This window comes from Alosa pseudoharengus, unplaced genomic scaffold, assembly GCF_046254945.1.
Source record: "Alosa pseudoharengus isolate Yale_2024_CS ecotype anadromous, Long Island Sound unplaced genomic scaffold, YU_APseudo_1.1 YU_APseudo_1.1_scf_14, whole genome shotgun sequence".
Lineage (NCBI taxonomy): Eukaryota > Metazoa > Chordata > Actinopteri > Clupeiformes > Clupeidae > Alosa > Alosa pseudoharengus.
This window is the reverse complement of record NW_027468609.1, coordinates 23,059,376-23,086,909: the sequence shown is the minus strand read 5'-3', so window position 1 is coordinate 23,086,909 and position 27,534 is coordinate 23,059,376. Positions and strand designations below refer to the sequence as shown.

The 27,534-nt window shown below is 41.0% G+C and overlaps 1 protein-coding gene and 2 pseudogenes across 1 annotated transcript in view; 1 reads left to right on the top strand and 2 right to left on the bottom strand.

The window, feature by feature from the left end:
• ass1 (argininosuccinate synthase 1) overlaps window positions 1–1,206 on the bottom strand; it is a 52,460-nt gene extending 51,254 nt beyond the window's left edge. The window contains exons 1-2 of the mRNA XM_076283264.1: window positions 1,122–1,206; window positions 78–214 (exon numbers count right to left, since the gene is read on the bottom strand). Coding sequence (XP_076139379.1) covers window positions 78–179 — 102 coding nt within the window. The 5' untranslated portion in view covers window positions 180–214; window positions 1,122–1,206. The remainder of the gene's footprint in view (window positions 1–77; window positions 215–1,121) is intronic.
• A 4,649-nt stretch (window positions 1,207–5,855) lies between these two features.
• LOC143122607 (alpha-2,8-sialyltransferase 8E-like) lies at window positions 5,856–15,806 on the top strand (annotated as a pseudogene).
• Window positions 15,807–19,906: 4,100 nt separating this feature from the next.
• LOC143122606 (endonuclease domain-containing 1 protein-like) lies at window positions 19,907–26,021 on the bottom strand (annotated as a pseudogene).
• Window positions 26,022–27,534: the final 1,513 nt, after the last annotated feature.

Here is a 27,534-nt window from a genome sequence, read left to right as displayed (position 1 = left end):
CTCTTTATATATTAGGCATCTTATAGATTCTTAAATCTAAACTGTACCTATTGTAATTGTTTATGTAGTGGTCATACCAAGTAAGCGATGACATCATAGCCTTGCTCCTTGAGCCACACAAGGATACAAGATGTGTCCAGTCCTCCACTGTATGCTAAGACCACGGTTCCTTTAGACATCTTTTTCTATTGTGGTCTTTGCCACGGAGCTCAACCTGAAATGCAAGAGAACAGATACCTCTGGGTTTTCAATAACAACATCGCACAGTTCAACTGAAAATCATATTCTATATTGGTGGCACTTGAAAAGCAATGACAATCTCATTATTTTTCATCTAGGCTAAAACTTCCATATTGATGCAAGTAACAAGCTGCAAGTTATGTTAACTTTTAGTTGTGTGCTTGTTTACATTTTTGTAGTAGAAAAAAAACAGCGATCAGAAAATGGACATTTCAGTAACAGAAAATTATGCTCCCGCACAGGGTTTTCATTTGCAATTGTAACTTTTAATTTGCAACGTCAGGTAATTGCCTGATGATGGTCATCTGACCGAAACTTAGGCTACAATAAAGTTACAATAAAGTAATAATTAGTAGGGCTTGTTTGATTCGTTTGACGTTAGCATCATTTTAGGGGGCACTGAAATGAAAATAAATATTCTGAGAATAATATGCGGTGTTGTGTGAAGCAACATCGATCACTGCCAATGAGTAACGTTGATGTTAATGTTTTGTAGTAGTAACGTTAATGTTAACGGGAACAGATTCTGAGTAACTAACGTTAATGTTAACATAAATTGTACTCCGCTATCATCACGTTTAAATACGATTTTTTTTTTGTCTCAACAGAGAAATTGATCATTCTGTGAAAGAAGCCTGAATGGTAGCGACTGGGCAAAAGTTATTAGTTGTGTTAACTTAAAGGCTAAACGTTGCCTCTTTAGGGTTTACTCAATCATTCGGTAACATTAACGTTAGCTGCTTCATCTGCTATTTTAGTTAGCACCTCAAAGGCGATATGTACAAACGATATGCACCATATCTGTGCATTCCCCCGATAAGAACATGTACGAGTCAAACACAAATGATCACCAGTAGGCCTACTCACAAATACCTACTTACAGATTTATGAAAGCAAAAGCGGGTTTCCCTTTTACTGTCTATGGGGTTTCCTTTCTGACCGTGTTTGTCTGTCTTTTGGTCCGCGTGGGAAACAGAATGGATGACGTTTTTAGGCAAGCTTGCCGTAGGAAAGCCGACCAATGACAATGTGCCTAATGAATTTAGGGGGGCGTATCAACAGGTGGTAGGTCAGCTAAAGAAGGGGTTTGATTTATTGATTGGTCCAGCTACAGGAGGAACTATTTTACCGGTAAATTGTTTTTTACAGCAAATATAATATATTTTATATACTGATTCAATTAAATATTAAATATGCTGATTCAGCTTTAGACAGACAGTATCCTTTCGGCCAACAGCGAACGTGTAGTTGAGCCCCCCACCCCTACAGCTGGAGTTTTGAGTAGCCTAAAGTAGCCTAGGCTAAAGCATAAAAATGCACACCATGGAACAAGACACGTGGACAAGGACAAATTCTATTAAACAGGCCATTATGGAAAAGAAATTGAACATCCTAAACAAAAACCACACACACACATACAATTACATGCTATTATATATTATTACTAAACATTGTGAATGGCAATACACCATTGGAAGTCTAAATGAGGTAGTAAGCCTACTTGATATGGCAACTGCCACCTATTAGCAATAGCTAGGTGATATTGTAATACTGATAGCTTTTCTCACATTTTTCTGTGTTTAATGCTGGATCTCAGTGTTGGTATGTTAAACAGGACAAGGTTATGTATGGCAGAGTAATACAAGTGATGCACTGGAGTGAGTAGCCTATAGCCATGAGCAGAACATGAAGTAAAGTTGTGTTGGAATTCCATCCTAGTAGGCCTATTCATTGTTGTCGTCCATTAATATTTCATGGCGGCATCGGTGGGATTGCCTATGAGAACAACATAAAATCTCTGCTTGTTGCTGCTGCTGGAATAACGCATGGGCAAAGCGGGCACCTGCCCAGGGCCCTAATGCTCCAGGAGGTGCCCTGGAAAATTTGAGATATTGAAATGAATTACCATCGTGTGGTGTGAAAAATCTGCTTTTTATATAATTTCAAATGATGCATGTGTCTGTTTAGTATTCATATGTTGTATTACCTACTACAATACGTTCCATCTGTATTTAGCGGGGCAGTGAAGCATAAAAATTTATCACTTGACCCTCCCAGCAAGAAATTTTTCTATGACCCTCCAAGTGATTGAGAAAAAACGCATGACCCTCCCCAGTCCCAACAATTTAGGCTATTGATGCCTTCTGTAGGCTACTGGGTCAATTTGGGAGCTTGCATGCTACGACTCCTTCCTTGAAATGCCTTGAAAAGGCTGTCGTTTGCACAATTTCACAAATACTGTAATCACCGGGACCGAAACAAACCTGTCAACTTTTCCCGGGTTTATCGCGTATTTTAACTTTTTCCTCGCTGTCTTAGGAGGAGCTGCAGGGCCGTCGCAAGGGGGTGCGAGGCCCTGTGCGAACTTGACAGATGCAGTGAGGTAGAAAAACTCACAAAAGGGGGTCTGATTAGATTTAGAATTGTAGGCGCCTTGGGTTTGACCCCTGACAATGGCTGACAAAATATGGGTTTTGTTAAGTGAAAAGGGAGTGAAAGCACAAACTAACAACTAATACAGTCCGGGGCGCAGGAGGCACGGGGGACGTGGGGGATGTGTCCCACGCAGTGCTGAAGAGACAGCCGTCGTCCCCCTCAGTTTTGATAAGGAAAAAAAGCCTTATATACGCTAAATAAATAATAACCTATAGGGTTTGCGCTAACTATGTAAAACTCCCCATTAACAGCATCACATCACTAACCACAGCCATCTACAGTACTGTAAGACTGCACACTCTCATATTCACTCTGTTGGATATCTGAAGCCAGTTTGTCTACTAACAACCATCATTAGAGATGCTTTTCGTTTGGAGCGGCATACTGGTAGACCATCAAAAGCATAACATTTTCGGTTTGGTTTGGGATCTAATTTACTTTTGGACTGTTTGATTATATTGCTAAATGTTGGGACTGATGGGCACTGAACTCTGGGAGATATTTGATGGTTCACTGTTATGTTTCATGCAGTTGAAAAAGTGTCGGGATTTTCACCGCTGTTTATTGCGACACAAGGCAGCCATTCATTGAATAGGGGTTGTGCTGTAATAGAAACCTTTTTGCGTAGCCAAGTAGCCTAAATTGAGTTATTGTTTAATTATGCATGATTTAGTAGGCTACTTTTTATTAAATTCGTAGGCTGGAATGCCTTGAGTCACGCAACAATTAAATGTAGGCTTCAGCCTCTGGCAATTAGCTCGAAAGGGGCGGCAAGACAATGAGCTTGAGAACGTGTGTTGGAGACCCATGGTAGGAAAACGACTTTATTAATCCAACCAACAATATAATAAAATATCAAGAAGAGGTGTTATTTCATTGACTTAAATCGAAGCAATGTCTTCTAGTGCTGATGGACTGATGGCAATTGCTGGTATGGTATAGGGAAATATGGGAACCTGCCTTTATTTGTCCGGCCAGGGCTCGAATTACGTGGGAGCTCCCATGGGACTGGCTCCCATGAAAGCAACAAAGTCAAAAACCTGAGGGGGTCTCTCATATCTGAAGGTGTCTGGCATTGTAATTTAATCTTAAACAACCGCTCATTATCCATCCCTGTGCGATCTCTTACCATTAAAGATGTTAAATTAAAATATAGGCTACGGGACAGTGGCGTAACAAACCAGTGGTGGGCCCAGGTGCGAGAGCGCTACGCGGGCCCCATCCCGGAAAACTATGGCCCAGAATGAATTAGCTCTGATACATGCAATACACATTAAGGGTGACTTCAATTGTTTATGCAAAGGGCCTGAGGCACTGAAGTAGTTTAGTAGTTACAGATTACAATTTCAAATAAAAAAACACACGACTAAATAGGACCCATTACATGTGAAAACATTAAAAATTATTTTATTAACAGCCTGCAGGCCAGGGTAATCTAATATTAGGCTACTACATTAACATCAACTCGCATGGAATTATGGGAACACTCAATGCGCTTCTTCAACCCTCTGCTGAAACTGCAAGCGTAGATTGCTTGCTTAAAAACTCGCACTGCGCAGAAACAAAACTTAATGTAGCCTAACTTATTTAACCGTGCAGAAACCAAATAAAATCATTCATATGCATACAATCCCCAATATGCGTGAATTAGGCCATTAGAAGAAGGCCATCTTACGAGCCTTTCGTTGTGCAAAATCGTCAACGATGTTTCCAATATTTAATGCTGGCTCTCGTATTTTCAATGGACAGGATAGCTAACCCACTGAGCCTCTCCTGCCCCATGCTGCTCCTTAGGTAGGTCTTAATAAGTTTGAGTTTGGAAAAAGATCGCTCAGCTGTTGCCACAGTCACAGGCAATGTCAGAAACAACATGAGAGCAGTACACACTTCCCCGAATGTGGATGTTACACTGTCATAATCTACCACCAGCATTTTGGCAAGTTGAAAAATAGATGACTTCTGTGAAATCTCTGCTTTAAACAAGACCTGAATGAGAGGAGTTGTGTTGGGAATGTCGGTGCAATGTCCCTGCTATAATGGTCTGACAAACGTCTTGCCTTTTCAAGCAGTTCATCATCACCTGTAAGTTGAAGGGTCAGGACGTAAAGACTCAAACACATAACAAGTTTCCCGCATACTTGCAAATCTTTGGGAGAGCTGACTGATTATGATGTCCAGAGTTGCATTAAAGTATCTCTCTGCATCGGTTAAGCGCTCATCTTCCGATAGTTCGTCAAAGTGACGCTTCACTCTCCGTGCTCTAACATTTTCAAAAAAAGGAGGCAGGGCGGGGGTAGCGACGGGCCCCGGGAGGTCACGGGCCCTGGTGCGACTGCACTTGCTGATGATGATTCATTCATGGCTTCATAAAATATCAACATCATGTTGCTTTTAGAGTATTCTACCATTGGCCCAAGTAAAATAAATCTAAACAAATTAGTAGAATTGCACATAGCACATAGCAAGAAGCTGGTCTGAGGGCAGATCTGGCGTTGTGCTCATCTCACAGTTTTGACAATTTTAATCAAACAATATTTTGAAAACAATCACATAGTCAATAGTATTATCTTAATATTCTGGCAAGTTTAAAATATGATGGTCGAAAGTGGGCCAGAGGTGGCGATCCAATATCTGGAAATCTGATTTCACTATGGGTTTGTGTTCACAATTTGGTCCCCCTCACTTTCAAAATATCTCCTGCGCCCCTGCTTTAGGCTACTCTTGGCGGGCCCTGCTCCAGCAGTTATACAGGCTACCATGGCGAAAAGAAAGGCAGAGCAGGTGCCCCAGAAAAAGGTTTGCCTAATATCTAGGAGTGGCTAGATGAAATAGTCCAAACTGACACAAAAGATGGTCCAGGTAGGATAACATTTTCAGACATATTTACATATGAAGAAAGGAGTGGCGTGATCTGCAAATTCTGCTCAGAGACAAAAGCTAAAGGAGAGTTTGCTCGGGGGAAACATTGGTCTGAGTGGAAGCTTGATTACCTAAAGCGTCATCTGACACAGAAAGTCCATGTAGACGCAGTGAAAACATTAAGACTTAGACATGGGAACTAGCCTGGGTGCCATTCCGAACTTAGTCCCGCCCCACGGGAAGTTCGGTCTGGCATTGCTCCATTGTGGTGGAAGTATGCTCGCCCTAAATCTGGCGGACCAATCAAATCACACTTTAGGATGATGGACAGGTGAGCAACAGCGCCTGGTCTATCGTCATCTGAGCACGCATAGATTAGGTTTATGTTTGAAACAAAAACGCTGTGGCTAGAAGGACACATGGCTTTTAAGACCCCATATGGAAAATTCATATTATTTAATGAGTTTGTATCACTGAAAACGATTATTTCTGAAAACTTTGGCCAAAGTTGAGATGTGGGAAAACTAGTGGTTTCACTTTCATCAAGGGAAAACAGCGCTGTTGCATTGCGACATGTTCCCTCGTTCGTTTGAAATCTCTGATTGACCACCTGTTCGAGGGATTTGCGACAGCCTTTCCCAGCTGTTTAACATGTTTGTAGCATAGGCCTATCACTGTTCAACAGAATTATTTTTAAAAACGGAGGGGATATAGGAGCAGAAGGATGGTTCGTGTGTTTTCTTCCTCCCTCACGGTAAGCTTTTTTGTTGCTCTGATTGGTTAGGTCTATCCAATTGAGTGCAGAGGCAGATCACCCCCTGTTTCGGTAGAAACACGCCCCATAATAACGTCCCAATGGAGCAGTATCAGACTCATATTCTGACTAGAATTTGAGTAGCCTATGACAACGTCAGGCTACATGGGAACCCTATCGATCAACTTCTTACCGAAACTAATGAATCCCGAGAGAGACGAATTCAGAGAGCACGATCCGACCCTGAACAAATTAAAATATTGATCGACAATGTGATGCTAGCAATTAACACTAACATGTCCATGTTATCAGTTCAGGATATACATGATCATATGGCAAAATACGTCATCCTACCTCAGAGTTGGAGAAGCAAAAATTATGCTTTTGAATTTGTGGAATGTATCAACTCAGTTGTGCAGGCTGAGATGATAAGCAGCATAAGAAATGCTCGTGTCCACACACTAATTGTGGATGAAAGTACCGATATCTTAGTGCATAAAATGCTTCGCTTTACATTAAGTTTCGGGAGCAAACTGATTTCAGTTACAAGAGAGTTTTTGCTGGAATCATTTAGCTTTGCGCAAAATACCAATGACTGCGTGCCGCGGTCAAAGTTCAATCAGGTTTACAGATTTGTCCCAGGTCCGATTTCCACAACTCAACCTGAAGTCAGGAGATGCGTTTAAAATACAAAACACTGATTTGGCCCAAACCTGAGATACGGATATGAGCCGAAGGACCATTTTTATTCACAGCAGACCCAGGTGGTAATAATGACATTAATTAAGGTGCTGATACTGCTAAATGGACTGTCCTTTCCCTACTTCATTATCAACTGGCTGCTGAAGAAAAAAAGGTATTTTGGAATGGCACAAATTTAGAAACCATGGGGGTGCACTATGTTCCCATGGCCACTTCATTTCTACAGTAAGGCTGGAAATGAAGATATAGTTGGCTCAGTATTGATCAAATGCTCATTTCATTATTACCTAGCAGTGGTAAAAGTAGTCAATTGTTGTTTGTGTCAGATCTAACAGTGCTATGAGACAACCCCATATTCTTGCCATGAATGCAGAAGTCCGAGCAGTAACGTTAATGAACTTTTTACTGCATTGTCATGAACAAAGTGAAGGCAAAAAGGTGTTTCTTTGTCGAATAAATTGGGATGCAATGTGAGTCTCGAATTGGATGCCATGCAGGAATTTGCTGGGATCTCAAAACCGCATTATGAACATATTTGCCATAGAGAAACACATGATAGCGTTGGATTATAATGCCTTGCCACCACAACACACAAAAACGTGGGGTAAGTCGAGCTATATGAAGTTATTATTTTGATGTCATTTCGTCTGTTTTATAACCCAGAAGGATGTACTTGGTATCAAATGAAAGCGATGTGTCTCTTTCATCTGACATGCGTGACATATCTATCTGATCATGGGTTCATGAGTAGGGCCTAATTCAAACGAGAGTAATGGGTGTGCAGCTTTGGTTTTTGTACATGATGTTATTTTGCAGTCATGTTATCTGTTTTTATAGCCCAGAAGCATCAATATCCTTGGTACCAATAGATAGCCTGTTGTCTCCTCTTTCTTCTGATATTGCCATATCTATGTGATCACGGGTTCGGGAGTAATTCAAACGAGAGTAATGGGTGCCCAGGTGAACTGTGAATATGAATCAATTTGATTTATTTTCATGATTTTTTTTTATTTTCATACTTGATCTCACAGGCAAGTGTTTAGTCTCGTTGGAAAGCCCCACTTCCGCTCTGTCACGCAAATAAGGTCTCGCTGTGATGAACAGTTCTGGAGCAATGTAACAAAGAACTCAGGCAAAGCAACCTGCCTCTGCCTGACCAGCTATGGCAAGAACCACAAGCAGTCAGCAATTTATGTTTTTTATAAAGTAGCCTAGGCTAGGCCCTATTAGCCTACTTTTCTTGGAGCCATCCGGAAATATGTGCCTAATATGCTAGCATTTCACCCGAATTTTATTGAAATATTTTTGTAACATTGTTAGCGCAGGCATCTGATTATTTCTGATCAGCCCCACACATCAATGTCAGAGCCTACCTAAGGACAGCCTAACGCAGCTCACTTGGCTATGATTCGTGACACATTCTAACATCTTATTAGCATTAATTTTCCAACTCATCATCAACTCACCTGTTGTTACTGAGGTTAAGTAGTAGGCTACTGTCAAGTGTTTTTAACAGATGACTTGAATTGTCCCGCTGCTGCTGCTGCACTAGGCCTAGCCTACTCACGATTTGATCACAACAGTGGGCTACACTTCCTGACTGGGCCAATGGTCGTAGATAGAGTGCAGTAGCTAAATGGAGCTGGGGGGGCCAGCAGGGTGGCCAAGCTTTGACCAGTGGTGGCCGTGGCCCCCCCTGGCCACCACGTAGCTCCGCCCCTGTACACAGTAGAATGGCAGGGACTGATGCACATTTGGTCTTCCCCATGGCTACGGCCTTGTGTGTGTATCTGTGAGAGGAGGGGCCCAGTGGTGTGTGTGTCAATGGTTTTAAAGAAGAAATAAACGGACTCATTTTCCCACCAGTGGGCAACAGTTTAGCCAACTGCACAGAGATGAGGCAGGCAACTGGATCGGATTACACCTGCCAGACAACTCTTCACTGACGCCTGCCAGGTATGGGAGGAGAAGGTGCTGACATCACTCACCTATGCCAGACACCCTCATATATAAAGAAAGAAAGAAAGAGGAAGACAATGATTTGGGCATTAACTTGACAGAGGAGCAGTGGGTGGAGGCACAGGAGGGAGTGCACTCAGTATCCATTTGCACCAGACACAGGCTCATACAGTTCAAGGTGTTGCATTACTTGCATCTTTCCAAGGTCAAGCTTGCTAAAATGTATCCTAACATTGATCCTTTATGTGACAGTTGTGGGGCATTTCCTGCCTCGTTGGGTCACATGTTCTGGTGGTATCCAGAGTTATCAGATTTTTGGAATTCCATATTGAAATCTTTGTCTGATGTTTTTGACCACAGAATGGAACCTGATCCAGTTTTAGCTCTATTTGGGATACTGAGTGATGGCAGTTCTTTAAAAGGATTTGCCTCCATGGCAACAAGGTTTATAGTTCTCTTAGCACACAGATAAATTATCTTAAACTGAAAACAGACATGGTCTCCCACTCATACTGCATTGATCAATGATATTATGCAACATCTCAGACTGGAAAAACTCAAATATACTCTTAGAGGTCACACAGTCCCGTGTTGTCCATTACCCCTTACTTGTATGTGTGTGTGTGTGTGAGAGAGAGAGAGAGCGAGAGAGAGACTGACTAACTGACTGTTCATGTCTACCTAAAAAATAAAAACAAGCAGAAGATTGGATGGCCCTTGATTAAGAGTTGTATTTCTGACAGATCTCTGGAGGCCTCCCATGTGGTTTTGGAGTTCAATTCCACATTGTGTCAAATGCTGAGGAAGGAAATCCTGGATGTGAAGGTCCTTTCTATGTGATACACAGCACACACAAACATACATCTCATAGAAATAATTGAAAATTAAACAATGATCATCCAAACATTGGTCAAAAGCAATATATCAGTTGCCTAAGTATACACAGTGGTACATGCAATAGTTTAATAAGTAAGGCATAGTGTATAGAACGCAGGTCATCATTGGGAAAATAAGTCCTGACAGGTCGAACCGGACCCCGACACGCAGCGGAGGGGTCTTGTTCCGCCCTGAAAGGACTTATTTTCCCAATAATGACTGGCGTTCTATACATTATCCCGCTTATTACACGGCTACTTGCCAAAACGAAACAATAAACTCCCCACAATATGACTATTTAGCCTACATAGCCTATAGGCTATAGCCTATTTGTTACCGTTCATCGTGGCTTTTGCTGAGAAACAAATAGTTTGCAACAACACACACTGAACCTGAATTAAACATTCTTTAGAACACAGCTGATTAACCATCTGCTTTTCACTTTTGAATGAAGTTCCAGTAGTTGCGGAGTGATATGAAAGACGTTAATCAGAGGCACAAACTCCGTTGCCATTGACAGCGGTCATTATATACTTTGCCGGTGATTATATAGATTTAACAGACCTCCGAAAGTTGGGAAGGCCTATTCAAGTGAATGGAACTTTCTGCAGCACTCTGAAAAGCCGGTTGCATCAGAGCTGTAAAATACAGACGTTCAGAACATAGCAACATTGTAGCATACAGTATGACGAAAGTGGCTTTTAGCTAGTTACATGGCAGTAGGCTAAGAAAAATAGCGATGTTTCAAAGCTAAGGTTCATCAGAATCCTGGATATGCCTGCTTGACAATGATGTGTGTCGAAAAGAAGTAGTTCTACAAACAAGACAGTTTTAGTGATTAAAACATTTAAATTATAGTAGCAAATGAGATTTTGACAATAAATTAGTATATATAGTAGACCAAGAAAATATCTTTATATGCTGGAATTATCATGACCTACAGTACCATGCAAACTTTTTTAAAAAGTTGATGCCTTTTTTGTTTACATGTTGTATTTAAATAAGTATTCATTCATGTCTCCAGAACTATCAAACATTACCTCATTATCAGGTTCAATAAGTGGGAATAGTACATGTTAATATGATATTTTTAGGCTTTGGTATAAGTTCATATTTTTGCAAAGTTTATTCCAGCCGAAGAGGTTATGCGCTGCATCATCTGTAATTGACGTCTCTTAAAAGTGATGCGTGAGGGAGCATGACGTCTCATTTTTCATATCTGGCTCTCCTTCATTCCTCCATCCTCCTTACATTCCTTCCTCGTTTCCTTCACAAAATCTATTAGAAGGAGGGGCTAGAACAGGAGGAAGGAAGGAAGAAGGAAGGGAGGGAGGGATGGAGGATGGACAAATAGAGAAATGATCTGCACCCTGAGTCCCTCAGAGCATCTATTTTCACAATGACCATCAAAATCTAATGGCAGATAGGGTTTCAAAACAGTGTTGCTTACAGCAACCTTAAAGTCATCTTCAGAGAAGAAGAAAGAATGAGGATAACCAGGGCAGAGGCAGTATTGGTTGACTTGCTGTTAATTGCTGTAAGATGATCCACAGCCCTTAGTGTTTGTAGCTACCTGTCAAAGTCTGTCAATATTGAATCTGTTTTTGTGCCTGTGTGCATTTTGGATCCGACTTGATCCCGCAGAACTGGAGGGATTGGATGAGTATGTGCAGAATTAGAAAGAATTGACATCTATTTGCTTTATTTTTTTATTTCTCAAAATTGAATTATGCAATATGCACAAGCACTGGATTCAGGCATGCACACAGACCCACACACACAGACCCTCACACACATGAACATGGGGGCTCATGAACATGCCCCCAGAGTGTAGCACTGTCACTGCCCAGAAACTGGCTGCAACAATTCGAGCTATAGGTAAAACTGTTTGTTTACCGGGTTTTTTCTTTCTTTTTTTCGTAACAACAGTACTCTGTGACCTCGAGAAACAGAGATCTCCTGTATGTGAAAAATCGTCGGATTTCTCCTTTAACAGCTAAGAGTCAGTGTGTGGGCACACACTAGAGCACTGCAGTGGCTCTTGAGTCCCATCTTTCCTCGCCAGCTCTCCTCCCTCCTTCACCGGAGCTCACAGAGGCTCCCATTGGAATGAATGGATGACGGCCACGTTTTCACAAACATACTCAAAACTTGGTGGCCGCTTCAAAAACATGTGTACACGAGTTGAGACTTGACGTGAGATTTGAGCGTTGCCAACCCTCATGTTCAGATTGATAAACATCATGCTTACAGGAGCGTACTCCTGTCCTACACTTGTTTTATGTCATACGTTTGTTTATTTGTGTGTGTGTGCACTTAGGGTGAATACCTCAGAGTTGTTTGTGAAATGGAGAAATATGCAGGTGTGCAAGTGGGAGCAGAACAAGGAAGAGACCAACAACTTCATGTCAGTGACACACACACACACATCCGTACAGAAATAAATCTCTCTTCCATATGGTTCATCATACCCTTACCTACATATGTAACCCTCTCTTGTGGATGTGTAGGATGTCTCTGTCTCAGTGCTGTAATGCATCCTCCTTCCTGTTCACCACTAAGCGCAACACGCCATCAGGCACCAAGCTGTGCCATGAGATCGGTGGATCCCTGGACATCAGCCCAGATATATTTAAAATGTTTCCTGATGTGAGTCATCAGACACACACCTTCTCTCTCTGTGTCTGGCATATTTGAACAAACAACCAGATGAAAATGTGTGTCTGTGGTCCACATGGTGTAGCTTTGCTGTAAATGTGTGTCTGTGTTCACAGGACATGCCCTATTCAAGATCAGAGTTTAAGCGCTGTGCTGTCATTGGGAATGGAGGCATCAGCATAAACAGCACATGTGGAAAAGAGATAGACTCAACTGACTTTGTCCTCCGGTGAAAATGCAGCATTTACATTAACTCATTGAATGCCAAGCTGTTTTCGGGAGCTTTGTCCTAGAGTGCCAGCAATCTAGACCATTGTTCATGATTTTTGTACAGCCACAGCATATTCTGTGTTATAGCTATGAACACATACAATGGCTCGATTAAAAAGTGAGACTTTTAAGCTCTCAGTGGGTGCAAACCGTGTATTTCTACACGCCTCTGTTCCTGAGAAATCCCAAACTAAACAGTGGCTAGTTTTCATCAAAATCGCTGTTTTTTTTCTAGAAATGGAGATATAACGTCTTTCATGAAATATGAAGTGTTGCCTGTTACTTACTTGTGTAAACTTTCCGGGAAGTGATCAGCGAGACCTGGCGAGACTGCCACCTAGTGATAGACCCACGAAAATGGCCTGGTTTTGACCTGACGTGCATGCGTCACTGATTCGACCCAAAGCGGCAACCGAGTTACGATAAAATGTCCAGATAAAATGTCCAGATTGTACGTTTTCATGAGTTTTTGATCGTCATATATTTCATTTCCATTCATCACAGAGTTCCCAAAATCACATATAAGGTGTGTTAGAGTTAGAGTAATATTACGTTTTTGGCACTAAACGCATGGGAAGGAAAAACGTAATATTACGTTTTTAGCACTCAATGAGTTAAACATATGAATACATAGAATACATATGTAGGTGAACTGTATAATTAGTAAATCTATAAACAACATCTGTCCTCTTCATTGACTGTTCTTGCTCTGTTTACCTCTTGTTCTCTCGGTCAGGTGCAACATTCCACCCGTGTCTGATAAATACTCTGCCGATGTGGGATCCAAGACTGACTTTGTCAGCATCAACCCAAGTATCATCCACGAGAGGTACACAAACAACTCCGTCTGAACTCAACCTGTTGCATAGACATATATAGAACTGCTAAATGTGAATATGTGCAATTGATTGGTGAAATATTGGGATTTTTAAAACATGACCTGGAAAAACTGATTACAATTTATGAGCCTAATTTAGTTCAATGTGTTTAAGATGAAAAGAGGGAGCTGGAGCTGATAGCTTACAGTCTTTTATTTCAGTGAAACAATCTTTTTAATTTAGTTCAATGTGTATGTTACGTCTTTTGAACTGGGCCATGATTGTAAAGCGTAAGTTGACTGCAGCATTGTCTGAATGAATTAGTGGAATATGGGATGCACTTTACTTGACAGTGTCGACATAAGAGTGACATGACACTGTCATAAACGTGTCATAAACAAGTTATAAACGTTTATGACATAACGCTTCTGTTATTGAGTGACATTCGTTTTTTGTCATAACAAGTTCAGGTTAGGATTAGGAAAATAGAATTAAAATTTTATTATAGTGTGTAGTTGGTTTGACTATTGTGCACTGGCCAGTTGTTCTCGCCCCACTATTCCCATAGTCAAATAAAATAAAATAAAATAAAATAAAATGAAATAAAGGTTAAAAAGAAGAGATAAAAGAGAGGAGCTATAAAAAAGACACAGAGTGGTTTAAAACTTTAATTTAATTTTTCATTAAGACCTTGTGGGTGTAGTGTTTGAAGTTTTAAAATCCACAATCTCTCTGCTCTTTTCCTCTGTAAAATTGTCCAGCCTGGGTTCCCTTCAAGGCCACAGACCCTCAAATGTGTGATGTTGTGCGTCTGGAAGTGTGTGACGAGATAAGTGTTGAGTGTATTTTTGTGTATGTTGTGCAGATGTTGTTTGAGGCGTATGCGTAGTGTATGTCCAGTTTCCCCGATGTACAACATGTGACAGTGAGTGCAGGTGATAACATATACTAAATTGGGAGTGTCTAAGTTTAATGGATTAGTGGGTGACTAGAACAGTGACTATGAATATTGGTGATGAATAGGTGAGGGGTGAAGTGTAAGTTTTCTTTAGGGGGTGGGGGTTGTAAGTGACGGGTGAAGGTGGTGCGTATGAGGAGGTCTTTGAGGTTTTTATTGCGTCTATATGAGGAGATGAGTGTGTGGTGTTGGAAGGTGGGGTGTGTTGTTTGGAATTCAGTATAGTGTTCTTTCAGTGTGTGGTGAAGGTGTTGTATGCCGTGTGAGTAGGTGCCAATAAGGGGCAGGAGATGGGGTGGGTCAGGGTTGGGGTTAGGAAGAGGGTTAGGGTTAGGAAAAGGGTTGGGGTTAGGGTTAGGAAAAAGGTTGGGGTTGGGGTTAAGGTTAGGAAAAGGGTTAGGGTTAGGGTTAGTGTTAGGTTTCATGTGTCATGAAAGTGTTATGTGTTCCCGATAGTGTCATGTCACTCTTATGTCAATACATAATCTCACAGAGCCCCCCCCCCCCCACACACACAGTACATACTGTACTACAGCATATACTGTGTGTATAACAGTCACTAAAAACACCTACTCCTCACCACAGATTCAAAAACGTAATGAATTGGCGCAGGCCCTTTTACGAATACCTGCAGTCGTACAAGAATGCCTCCATTGTGCTGCCCGCCTTCCATCAGAGGTACGATACTGGCCCCTCCTTCCGTGCCAAGTACACGCTGGATGACTTCAGATCACCAGGCGACGTCTTCTTACATCCGGAGTACCTGTGTAACGTGCAGCGTTCTGGAAACAGCAGGGAGTGCGCGCCCGACGCCTGAGCAGCGGCCGCATACTCGTCACCGCCGCCATGGACCTGTGTGAGGACCTGTGTGAGGAGCACCTTTACGGCTTCTGGGCCTTCCCTACGAACCCGGCGGGTGTCTCCATCACGAACCACTACTACGACGACGTCAAGACGAAGCCGGGCTTCCACGCTATGCCGCAAGAGCTGCTCCACTTCCTGCACATGCACACGCGGGGCATCCTGCACATACACACACAGCCCTGCAGCTGATCGCCCAAAACACTGAACGCAATCATGGGGCAACATGGGCACACTCACAAACATGTATACACACACACACACAGATGGACACACATACAAATGCACACGCATAAACACACACACACACACATACACAGATGGACACTGTTGGTGTTGGTTGAGGCAAAAATGAAAACTAATACAACTGCAAAGAGACGATGTAAGCATTAGGTGCAGCATGAAATTTGTGAAGTTGCCGGTCATGTTTTACTTGAGTGAATAAAGATGTTTGAAATAAAATGAATACAAGAGATGGTCAAGGATTGTAACCAATAATATCAAAACAAAATGCATTTTGACTAAAAGTGTATCTGGCTGGCCCCAGCCGTGGCGCAACTGGCTGGGGCACCTGCACCGTACGCCGGCGACCCGCGTGGTCCTTTCCGGATCCCACCTCGACTCTATCTCCCATTCACTTCCTGTCATTCTCCACTGTCCTATCCGCAATAAAGGCATAAAAGCCCCAAAAAAATATACTTAAAAAAAAAAAAAGTGTATCTGGCTGGAATTCTTTGCTGTGGAATGCGTTGCTATGCTTTGCCTGCCTTGCCATTGTTTGAAGCCTTACAAAATATAATCTTGCCTTTCTATTTTTGAAGTCTTATATCTTGTTACCTTATTTGGATATTTCAAATCAAGTCTTATATTTTGTAACCTTATTTGGATATTTCAAATCAAATGTATAATCTTGTTTGGATAATGAAAGAAATGGAAAATATGTTGTGATAAGAGAGGTCTAGGGTAAATAAGTTGCTTCTAAGAGACAATTGTGGTTAGGCTAGGTAACAGCAGACACAAGCTTTTTCTTAGAAAATTCGAGAGGCTCGGGGACCAAAGAGGGCGGGGTACTCAGAAACCTGTTTGAACCAACATTATTGCCTAATGCAGGTGCATTGTTGAACAGACCATAAACAACCTGGTGGAGGTCATCTTAAGGTCACACTGCAGTGCCTGTCTAGGACAGATAGAAATCTGCCAATCACATAACCACTTACCATATTTAGGTATAGGTGAATGACTATAAAAAGTAAGGTGTGAGAGACATCACTCGCCCGGTTCTCCTCGTTGACACTTGTGGTTGGGACTAGGCTAGAGTAGGGACTTTGCTATTTTTTTCTCTCTTAAGGGATTTTAAAACGTTTTACTTGGTACATTTTTATAAGTTGTTATTTCATTTCTTTTCATGTAATCCACATTTTTATATTTCTAATATTTTGCTTCTTTTTCTGTAATACTTTTATACTTAAACTAATAATAAAATAAAATAAATGACTTCTAGTAAGGAAGGGTTAAAAGACTTTCTGGTGTCTGGTGTTTTTTCACTTGAGCCCCTGCCCCCCACAATCTCTGTGCACATCCCTGAGATGGACACACACAGCCACACACACTTGGCAGTCTGCTGATCAAACAAACACAGAAATACACGTCACTTGCAGGTAAACATACACTCTGCATTTAAAACATACACAGGGAGACATCAAAACATTCACACACAAAACAAGACAGGTCCATACACACACACAAATACAAACACACTTAGAGCTAATCAGGAGCAAAAGTACAAAGGCAGGATTGTCTGTATGTAGCGTACATACCATATGGATTGTGGTAGGGACATTTTTATTTCTCTGTAAATTAGATAGAGAAGCATGCACACATCTTAATGAGCCCAATGCTATTTTCAGTGTAATTGTACTACCTTTACTTTTAAGCTCTTATCTTTTTTCAGGACTGTCTGGGCTTCCTGTATTTGGGACAGTATGATGTGATAATATTTGTGTATGTCATGTCTTTATATTATGTAAAACTTTCCATGTCTTTCCATGATCATGTTTTCATGTTTCTGCATTCATGTCACCAGGAATCATGCCAATATAAATATCTATTCATATTTGTGTAGGTGGGATTGTCTGGAATATGACAATATAAGAATCATGATGGTGGGATACTCTTTGGCCTAGTAATTTACGAAAATATATGTACTGACATAAATATGTTATTCATTATGAATTATTCGTTTTAATCACTGAAGTCTTGTCACTGAACCATTGGATGAAGAATGTGCCTTTATACTCCTCTCCTATATGTCACCTGAAGTAAGCTGTGCTTGCATATGTGCAGATGTCACAGTTAATCTGTGCATGCTATGGTCAACTTGTGATTGTTTGATATGGAAGGGAAGTTTATTATTTTGGGGTGCTATTACATTAGAGCAGGGGTATTCAATTAAAAATTAAGTTGGGCCAGATTTTCAAACCAAGAAATTGAGCTGGGCCAGACATTTTCAGCGGCTGGCAACAGATATAATGACACATTTTTAAACCAGACAAATTAATGTAGGCCTATTGAAAAACAAGTAGCCTAGGCCTAGCCACATTGGACACAGGCACATCAAAAACTGCATCAAACGTTTTGATGTGCTTGTGTCAGATGTGTGTGACGTCAATCAAACTGAAAACAGTGGCAGACGGTGTTATAGATAGATAGATAGATAGATAGATAGATAGATAGATATACTTTATTCCTCCCCAAAGGGAAATTACCGAATTACAGTTTTGAGGATTTATTTATTTATTTATTTATTTATTTACATAATTTATTTACAAATTATAGAGACCAGTAAGTAATTCAACAAACTTGCTTACATAGTGCCGATCATCCTCATCGTTGTCAAACTCTCGAATGAAACATAAAGTATTATTTCAATCTGCTGCTTGTGTTAATGTCAATTTTGATCTAAGAGAAACTGTTTGTTAATTCACGCTCGTCTTTTTCGAAGTGCAGAGCGTTGCGAGCATTTTCAGAGTGCCGGATTGTATTTAAAAACACCCCCAAAAATAAAACAATAAAAGAGCTGTAAATGAATATTGCCGAGTGTTGCAGTCTGTAGGTGACTAGGGATTTCTGTAGGAATTTCTGAAGGCTCGGGAAATGTTTCTTTCTCTACGTTTCTGGCCAAACTATGGGCTGGGCCACTCAAAGTTTGCTTCTGGGCCGCATGTGGCCCGCGGGCCGCCAATTGAATACCTCTGCATTAGAGTTTCAGCACACAAGTGGAGACCATGTAGAAATTTGCTGCAATTTCTAAACCGGATTACTCAGGAACAGCTTATTGCACAGAGGCATGCTTTATATCCTTGTATTCAGTCTGCTGTTTGTTCTGATATGTGAATTGCTTTGTGTTGAGTGAAGAGTTTGTGAGATATTCCACCGAGAGTAATGGGTGTGCAGAGCTGTGTGCAGAATGTAAATTACCATTGAATATGAATAGCATTGAATTTACATGAAATTTAATTCTTTCTTCGTTGATCACAGCAACCAGCCACTTATCATTGGAAAGCTTGATAATGTGTGTGACATCTGTGTGTACTATAAGTAATTCAACAGAGAACAAGGGGTGTGAATTTGGAGTAATGAAGTTGTGAAATGCTAAAGAAAACAAAAGGAACATTTCACAACTAAATAGGTTAACTGATACCATTAATAAAAGAGCATCCCAGAGAGGCAGAGTCAGTCAGCATTAAATATGTGGAGATATTCACTTCAGTAAATTCAATTCATTTTAGGGCTGAAAAAAATATTAGATAGTTGTGGTCTGTTTCTGTAATGAAAATCATTAAATGGGCTCAGGGAAACCTCCGATAACCATTGCCTATGTACACAGTTTGACACTCCATCCACAATTGGTGATCAAAACTACCATGCAAAGAAGAAACATATTTAGACACAATCCAGAAACGTTGCCGTCTTACCCAGAGTGTAGCGATGTAGCTGCCTGGCTGTATTAGCTGCTGGCTGTAGCAACTTAAGATATATAAAAACTGATTGACAGTACTCGGTAACCTCGAGAAACGGAGATCTATATGAAAACAATGGAGCGACTGGTCTTATGTATGCTCAGACCGCAGGTACGCCATGCACTAGACCCGTTACAGTTTCCATACCAGGAGAAAGTGGGCGTGAACGATGCCATCACTTATCTTCTACACAGGACACATTCTCACCTAGACGAGGGGAAAAGTGCAGTGAATCATGTTCTTTGATTTCTCAAGTGCTTTTAACACCATCCAACCCCTCAGACTGGGAGACAAGCTCTTGCAGATGGGTGTGGACGCTCACCTGGTAACCTGGATTACAGATTACCTGACCGAGCGACCACAGTTCGTCAGACTGTCTCTCTGACACTGTGATCAGCAGCACCGGAGCCCCACAGGGAACTGTGCTCTCTCCACTCCAGTATTTGAGCCATCTAGATAGCCATATAGAAAACGCAAACATATTTTAAACTTCTGATCATGTACAAGGCCCCTGTGGAACTTTCTCGTTGGCACCACCTGGAAGTTTGTATCCCAGACACATTCCCACGTGCACCAGTATAGATATGGTGCACACGCAAAACTTGCTGTACACCAGAAACTTAACTTTCTGCATGAGAAAACAACAAAAACCTTAAAGCCTATAAGGTCTGTGCTCCCCTTAAAACAAAATGTGTGACTCTTACATCAAGTTAAGCAGTTCTACCTGGACTATAAAGGGGCCTCTAACTGAATTATAGAAGTCAAATAAGACATACATCAATTACTTGTGATAGTATATTTTTACTACCATATTTCTCTTAAGACTCAATCAGGACGATGCACGATCAGGATCCAGGCTTTATTCTTTTCAATGAGGGGCCAGTGCCCCTCAAGGGAGAGAGGTACATGTTTGGGTCACCCCATCATGGGTGTCCACCAGATTCTCAGTATTTCTCTTCTGACTTCTCTGAGGCGTATACTAACTTTATGTTACAAACAAAAGAAGGAGTGACCTCTAGGTCCAACCCAGTTTGAATATGCAATAGAAAGGGAGGATGAGGATTAGGCCTTCATCAGGTCTGGTCAGCTTCTATTGTCTTTTAATTAAAACTACCCCCTTTCCTGGGAAGTCCTTCAGAGGCCTGGACACATGCTGTTCTACAAACATTAACATTTCACACCTATCTGAAGAACAAAAGGCATCTAGACAGGCTTTCACTGAATTCAAGGATAAACAAAGGATGCTTGCATACAGACCAAAGACACACACACAGGGTACACATGGGTACAAAATCACAAATGACCATAAGAACACAGTATTCAAGTCATAAAGACTTGAATCATTAAACTGTTCACATAAAATATGAATACAGAATTATTTCCTTCACTTGCCATGTGGACAAAGTGCTCAGCACCCCATTCTATCTCACTGATATAGAATGGCTATACGGCTATAAACACATTTGGGGAAAAAGTAAAGTCCAAAAACCCAAGCAGAAGATCTTTGCTAGTTGACAAACATTGCACTTTGCCTGAGTTTTGAATGGGGGCCCTCAGCTTTAGTCTCCCCTCTGCTTCATGGAGGATGGATAAAGATCTTTTTTACACTCACGCCCCCAATCTCAAAGTGACTCAACTCAAGTGGCAATATTGAAAACATGAGGTTGACACACTACAAGTCTGCCATAACTCAACGAGAATGTCACAGTATAGACACCAGATTCAGTTTTATTGTTGCATCTTAATTCATACTCGCATATTAAAAGGCGCAGAAATCTTAATTCTTGCTCTGCTCTTTACTTGCAGCAGCTTGATAACACATAACCCCGCTCACAATTTGTTTGATCCACTGCCCTCTGGGAAGAGGTACAGAAGCCTGCGCTCCCGCACCACCAGACTCACCAACAGCTTCATACACCAGGCTGTTAGGATGCTGAACTCTCTCCCCCCTCTCCCCCCTCCACCCTCAGCTACATAACATCCTGGACTTTTGGACCCACAATGGCTGCCTTGCACTACTCCACTTGCACTACTCCACTTGTACACTTGCACACTTTGCAACTTGTTGTTGTTGTCCTGTGTCCTGAAAACACTTCTGAACACACTTCTGCTGCTCTTACATAACTTGCACCACTATGCCACTTGCATACTTAGGTCAAACAGAACTACCTCAGCCATTTATTGGCCTGACTTTTGCACTATTATATTGACTGTCTACTGTATGCACAATTGCACAATTTAAACCCATTTTTTTGCTGCTCTTATTTCTTCACTGTATGTGCCTTCTTATTTACTTTTTATATTGTTTAATTGAATGTTATGTTTTGTCTGTGGACCTAATTGGTAAAATGTCTTGTCTCCACCGTGGGATAGTGGGAAACGTAATTTCGATCTCTTTGTATGTCTTGACATGTGAAGAAATTGACAATAAAGCAGACTTTGACTTTGACTTTGACATAAGGACAATAAAACACACACATAATAAAAAAAAAAAAGAAACTAGAAACACTGAAATAATTTAGGCAGTGTTTAAGATCCTGACTGCCTGGTGGAAGAAAGAGTCCCCTTATTAATTATTTTCTAAAACCAGATAAGTTTTCTGAACCTGAAGAGATGGGTCACGATGGGGTACAGCAGCGTTCCCAAAACCCTTCTGTTGTGACACAAAAAGGGATATAAGAAAAGTAAGCCATCGAGTAATGATATAACTGCATGGACTATCTGGATTACAGGTCTTGCCACTTTCAGCACTGTAACAACTATCAGCAACAAAAGTCCCAGTTGTCATCATAATCAGTGTAACACCAGGTGTATTGTTGACCATACCAGGCACAGTTGTGGTCGGAACAGCAATAGTTTCCATCACTTCCTTTGCCTATAGGTGGAGAGGGACTGAAGTATGAACTGCCTACATAGCACCAGTAGTATACCCATGCTTGCCACAGGTATGGTCACTGTTACACCTGCTTCTTTCGACTGTTATCATGGAATACACTGGAGAACACGGCCTCTCTGTATTTCCATAGTAGCAATAATAACCTCAAGCCTCCTCTTTGTACAGGCAAGAACTAGTGCAGTCTGATGCCTCCTCTGGAACAAGCCTACAGACGACCTCTTGAGAATCATCACCAGTGTCTCTTTTTTTCAACTCTCTTCTACCAACAGTCTTTATGAAGGTAGAGATTGGCTGTGACAGTACACAAGCCGACCCAGACAGATATATTTCATGATCTCTGTCGTTTTAAACCATGTCTCCAGGCTGTCAAAAGACTCAAGTATTGTCATTTCTGTTACTTTTGGCCTCTTTAAAGGATGTAGAACTTTATCATTAAACCGGCTCGTAGCGGTATGAAATGTATTCAGAGCATCATCAGACATGAGCAGTATCTGTCACTTATAGGCAACCGGATTTCCCTGAAAAGCCTCTTGACATTTTCCTCAGATTTACGTTTGGTAGAAAAACAGTCATCTATAAAGAGCAGACAGGTAATGATTAAGTTGTGGTACAGTCTTGGCAATTATGTTGCTGTCGGGCTGATTTTTCCCTATGTAGCCAAATGAAAAGGACTTCTCATCATCAACATTATGCTTATAACAGACAGCTGTCCAGATATGAGTAGGAACAGTAACACTGTGGTATTCTCTTGTGCTATCATCACCAAATTCCCCTCGTCTTGGTATTCTATAATCTTGTGATACATCAACAACTGTTCCTGTTACCAGGTAGGCAGTTCCTGCACCTGGTTGTTCAGCATTCAAAATGTCTTTGACGCCCTTCTCCCAGTCTTTCCCATAGACACAGTTGAAGCAGGCATCCATAGGTGCAGCATTGGTCAGGGTGAATGTAGCTATACGACCATCTTTCTCACAATGGAAACTGTTGGGGTTGAGGTGCCCTTGGTCCCCAGATAGCAAAATCAGATTGGAAGATAGCGGACCACTGGTGGTATGCCGCCGGTGGCGTGCCACTTGTGGTCCGCCATTGGACCACCATCTCTTTAAATTTAACTTGTCATGAATATTAAGAAAAGTTAATAAAATGATATATGGAGTATAACTGAACAAATAAAAAAGATTTTAGACCAATAGTGACAAAATATTGGCCAATTTGTCTGCAACCCGCCAGAGAACCGATGAGCAAAATGCCAGCAGACCGCCAGCTATGCCGCCAATGGGCCGACAGTGGTCCGCCAGCCTCTTGCTATCTGGGTCATAAGAGAATCTGTAATTACATTATCATTAACAGCTTGGTTTCTTTTTATTGTGTCTCTGCGGTTACTGGTCTCTGGTTGCATTGAGTCCTCAGAAATGCCAGAAATCTGAAAGAAATTAAATTAACAACCAAAAAGGAAGACCATCATATGGGTGAATATCACAGGAGAGTGTCATTCAGCCCTCACAATTGAACATTTTGGTCTTAAAGGACAATTCTGGTGCAAAATGAACCTAGGGGATAATAACACATGTGTACCGAGTTCAACCGTTCTCTGGAATATGTTTTCATGCTAGTCGAATGTGACCAGTTTTATTGCAAACCACTAATTAGCGTATAACGCTAGTCTTAAGGGCATAGACCAGGGGTGGGCAAACTGCGGCCCGCGGGCCGGATCGGGCCCGCCAAGCACTTTCATCCGGCCCGCCGAGCATTTCATTTGGTTATCAGGCTGCTCGCTATTATTTTCCTGCGATAGAGACGACATTGGTTAGCTTTACTGCAAACTGCTTTTCACTCTCCTTAGAGAACATTATGTCAATGTCAAAACATCATGTTAAATAGAGATAACATCATGTTAAACTAAGTTAACTCTTAGTTATCTCCTTTGCAGCAGATCTAACGTGAACATTATGTGATCCATTTAATTGGGAACGTGTCTGCACTCACAAGAGGGAGAGAGAGCCGCAAGTTCCAGCTGGCTTGTCATTGTTGATAATTGATATCTCCTTCTTATAAGAAACTTTTAAAAGGAAATCATGAAGGCAACAGTAGTTCCCACTACTGACCATTTAAAAACTGTGAGAGGGCCCAGTACAGCACTAGCCATAGCGGAGCAGGCAGAAGATCATTGAGAAATAAACATGAATTAAAGCGACTGTCTTAAAGCGACAGTGCACAATTTATACATTTGTTAAACAGCATAAAATTAGCAGCATTTTTAAGCAATTCATATTTTAAAACAAATACTTTTCATACTAAATTATAGGCAATAAAAAATGTATTTTTTGTGTGTGTCGTGGGGGGGGGTTGTTGTGCGGCCCGCCGGCCAGTTTTCAAAACCCAATGTGGCCCTTGAGCCAAAAAGTTTGCCCACCCCTGGCATAGACTCAAGTAAAAAGAAATCGCTATTTCTATACCACTAACAAGGCTCTAAATAGCACCACATTTCGACGGTAACATAATGAGGGTCCCTACATGTAAACCGAAGCATTTTTAACTTTGTAAGTGTACAGATAGTTTATTAAAAAAGCTATAGTTTAGAAAGACAGTACCGTTCACATATACAGGCAAAGCAGGCGGGCTCCATCTTGGAAAAAGTCACGTGACAGTTAAGCTCACGTTGCATTGCGTCCAACGTCGTGCATCATGAGCTGAACTGTCACATGACTTAACTAGCATTATACGCTAAAGCTGGTCATATTCAATTAGTATGATTTAATTATTAAAACAAATATTGTGATGACATGGAACAATGTATTTTGCATAGAGGTGTGTGCACAAAATGTTCAACCTGTCAGGTAAATGTACACCCTGTCGGGCCAAGGGCCTGATTTCCGACAGGGTGGACGATGATAGGGTGGGCATTTTTACCTTCAGTTAACGTTTTACTCATAACAAACTGTCATTGGGTAACTATCTAGACTTATTGTAGAAGAGACTTTGGTATAGTTATACCTGCATATTATGGAAATATTGCATTCCAATCACTTCCTGCATATTTTGTCACAACAGGTTAGACATGTTAAGCTTGGGCGGAGCAAGTAAGCACACTTAAGGAAATTATATACTCCTCTGTCACATTTGCGTGTGTCGAAGACGTGCGTCATTTTTGACGCGTACACGAGGCATACTTGGCATGCATTTCCTGCCATTGAAGGGAGAAAATGCTTTTTCTGAATACAACATACATACGTAGATGAATGTAACAAACTCCTTCATAGTCACTTATATGTTATGTTGACATGGCAAATGAGCTAAAGACAGCAAAAGGCACCACTCAGCAATATTCACCCTTATTTGCCTGTAGTTCTTGGCATCATTGTGTGGTCTGAGATGCCATCAGAAAGCTAAATTATCCCTATCTCATCAAAAAAGAAAGACACCTCACCATAGGCTCAATGAACCAGTCACCACTTTTTCGTCCTCCTCTGTTGTTACAGCCAGGATCAAAGATGTAGGCACTGTACACAGGAATCCTGTGGGATGTTGAATAAAGTGAGGCATAGAAATATTCATGTTCATACTGCTGGCAAATCTTCCTGGCGTTTTGATCCATGCCCTGTGGTTCAGTTTTCTCATAAAAGAACTGAGGGCACTCATTAAAATGATCCACAACTTTTGACCAAACGGGCCCTTTTGGCACAGCAGTGAAGATTAATACAGCCAAAATGATCATAATGTAAGTTGTTGCGGTAAGTTGTTGTGTGGTCAAAGACACAAGGTTCCCTCTTGTTTCTGTCATAGCCTGCCACATGCAGGGGAGAGCACTTTGGACCCAAATGCAAACACTGAAGCAAAAGACGTGATCAGTCTACTGAAGAGATTTTAAAGCAACACAATGTAGCTTTTGTTACTTTAAAATAATGGCCTCAAACTCATTTTGATGATATGCTGCCAATGCCTGTAACAGGCATGTACACACATAAACACCTCACTTTCACTCTCAATCACACACACACACACAAGTACACATAAACACAGGTGCACACATACAGACAAGTATACAACACACAGCTTTAAAACACAAACATTTCCTGAAACTTACATGTAGGCTACATAAGGACAAAAGGGCTCAAAGCAAAGGATACTGTTAAATCTTGGTGTCATAATTGACAGCGATCTAAATTTCAACAGCCACATGAAAGCAAACTCATACATTTGATTTTCACCTCAAACACATATCCAAACTTAGACGTCTGATGTAAAACATGATAGAGAGAAGTTGAGATGTATGATTTGCTTTCTTCAGATAGTACGCAGAGCACCATGCACTCATATTATGTGCTGACATACACATATTTAAAATCTTTGCTCCAAATATCTTCCGTCCTCTGATGATTCCAGCACTTTAGTTCTCACTCTCGGATTTCAATCATCATCAAGCGTTCTTTATTCAGGGAGAAATTGGCAAAAGAGCATCAAGCTCTTTTGACGTTGTTGTGTGTGCCGCGTTGCAAGTGTTTGCAGTTTGAACTGCAATAGGCCTACTGATTGCTATAGGTTATTTTTTATTTGTGATAGCTTATCTCGCAGGTTAAATTAAAATGACGAAATCTTGGTACTTCTAGTTTTGTTCAATAACTATGAAACCTGCTTCTACTCATACTATGTTATTGAAAACCTTTTAGTCTAATGCAATTAGGTTGAAATTATGTGCAGCGGTCTAGCCCATGAGCACACTGTACATTGAACCTCTTAGTTGTGACTTATCTGTGTGATTCATTATTGGTCTTGACCAACTTGACAGCTTACTTAAGGCGACTAGTCACCATTGTATGGGAGCAGGGTTGGGTCAGATTACTTTGAAATGTAATCCATTACTGACTACAAATTACATAGCAATTTTTGTAATCAGTAACGTAATCAGGATTACCAAAAACATGTAACGTAATCTGATTACTTTAGGATTACTTTTAGATTACTTCAATAAATATGTCCCTTAAGTAAAAGACACCACCACTGAATTGATGAAAGAATTCTCATTCTATTTTTCTGTTTATTATTTCATTACATCTAAGAAATCTCTTTGCTCTGAGTAAAGCATTCCTGTGTGAATTAACTGATCTTTTCCTCCAAAAATCTTAATGTAGCCCCTTGTTTTAGTGTTACCATTTACTTTGAGGTCACCAGGTCCCATTGTCTGAAAAACACCCAAAACTAATACATTTCTATAGCTATTCTCCACTTTT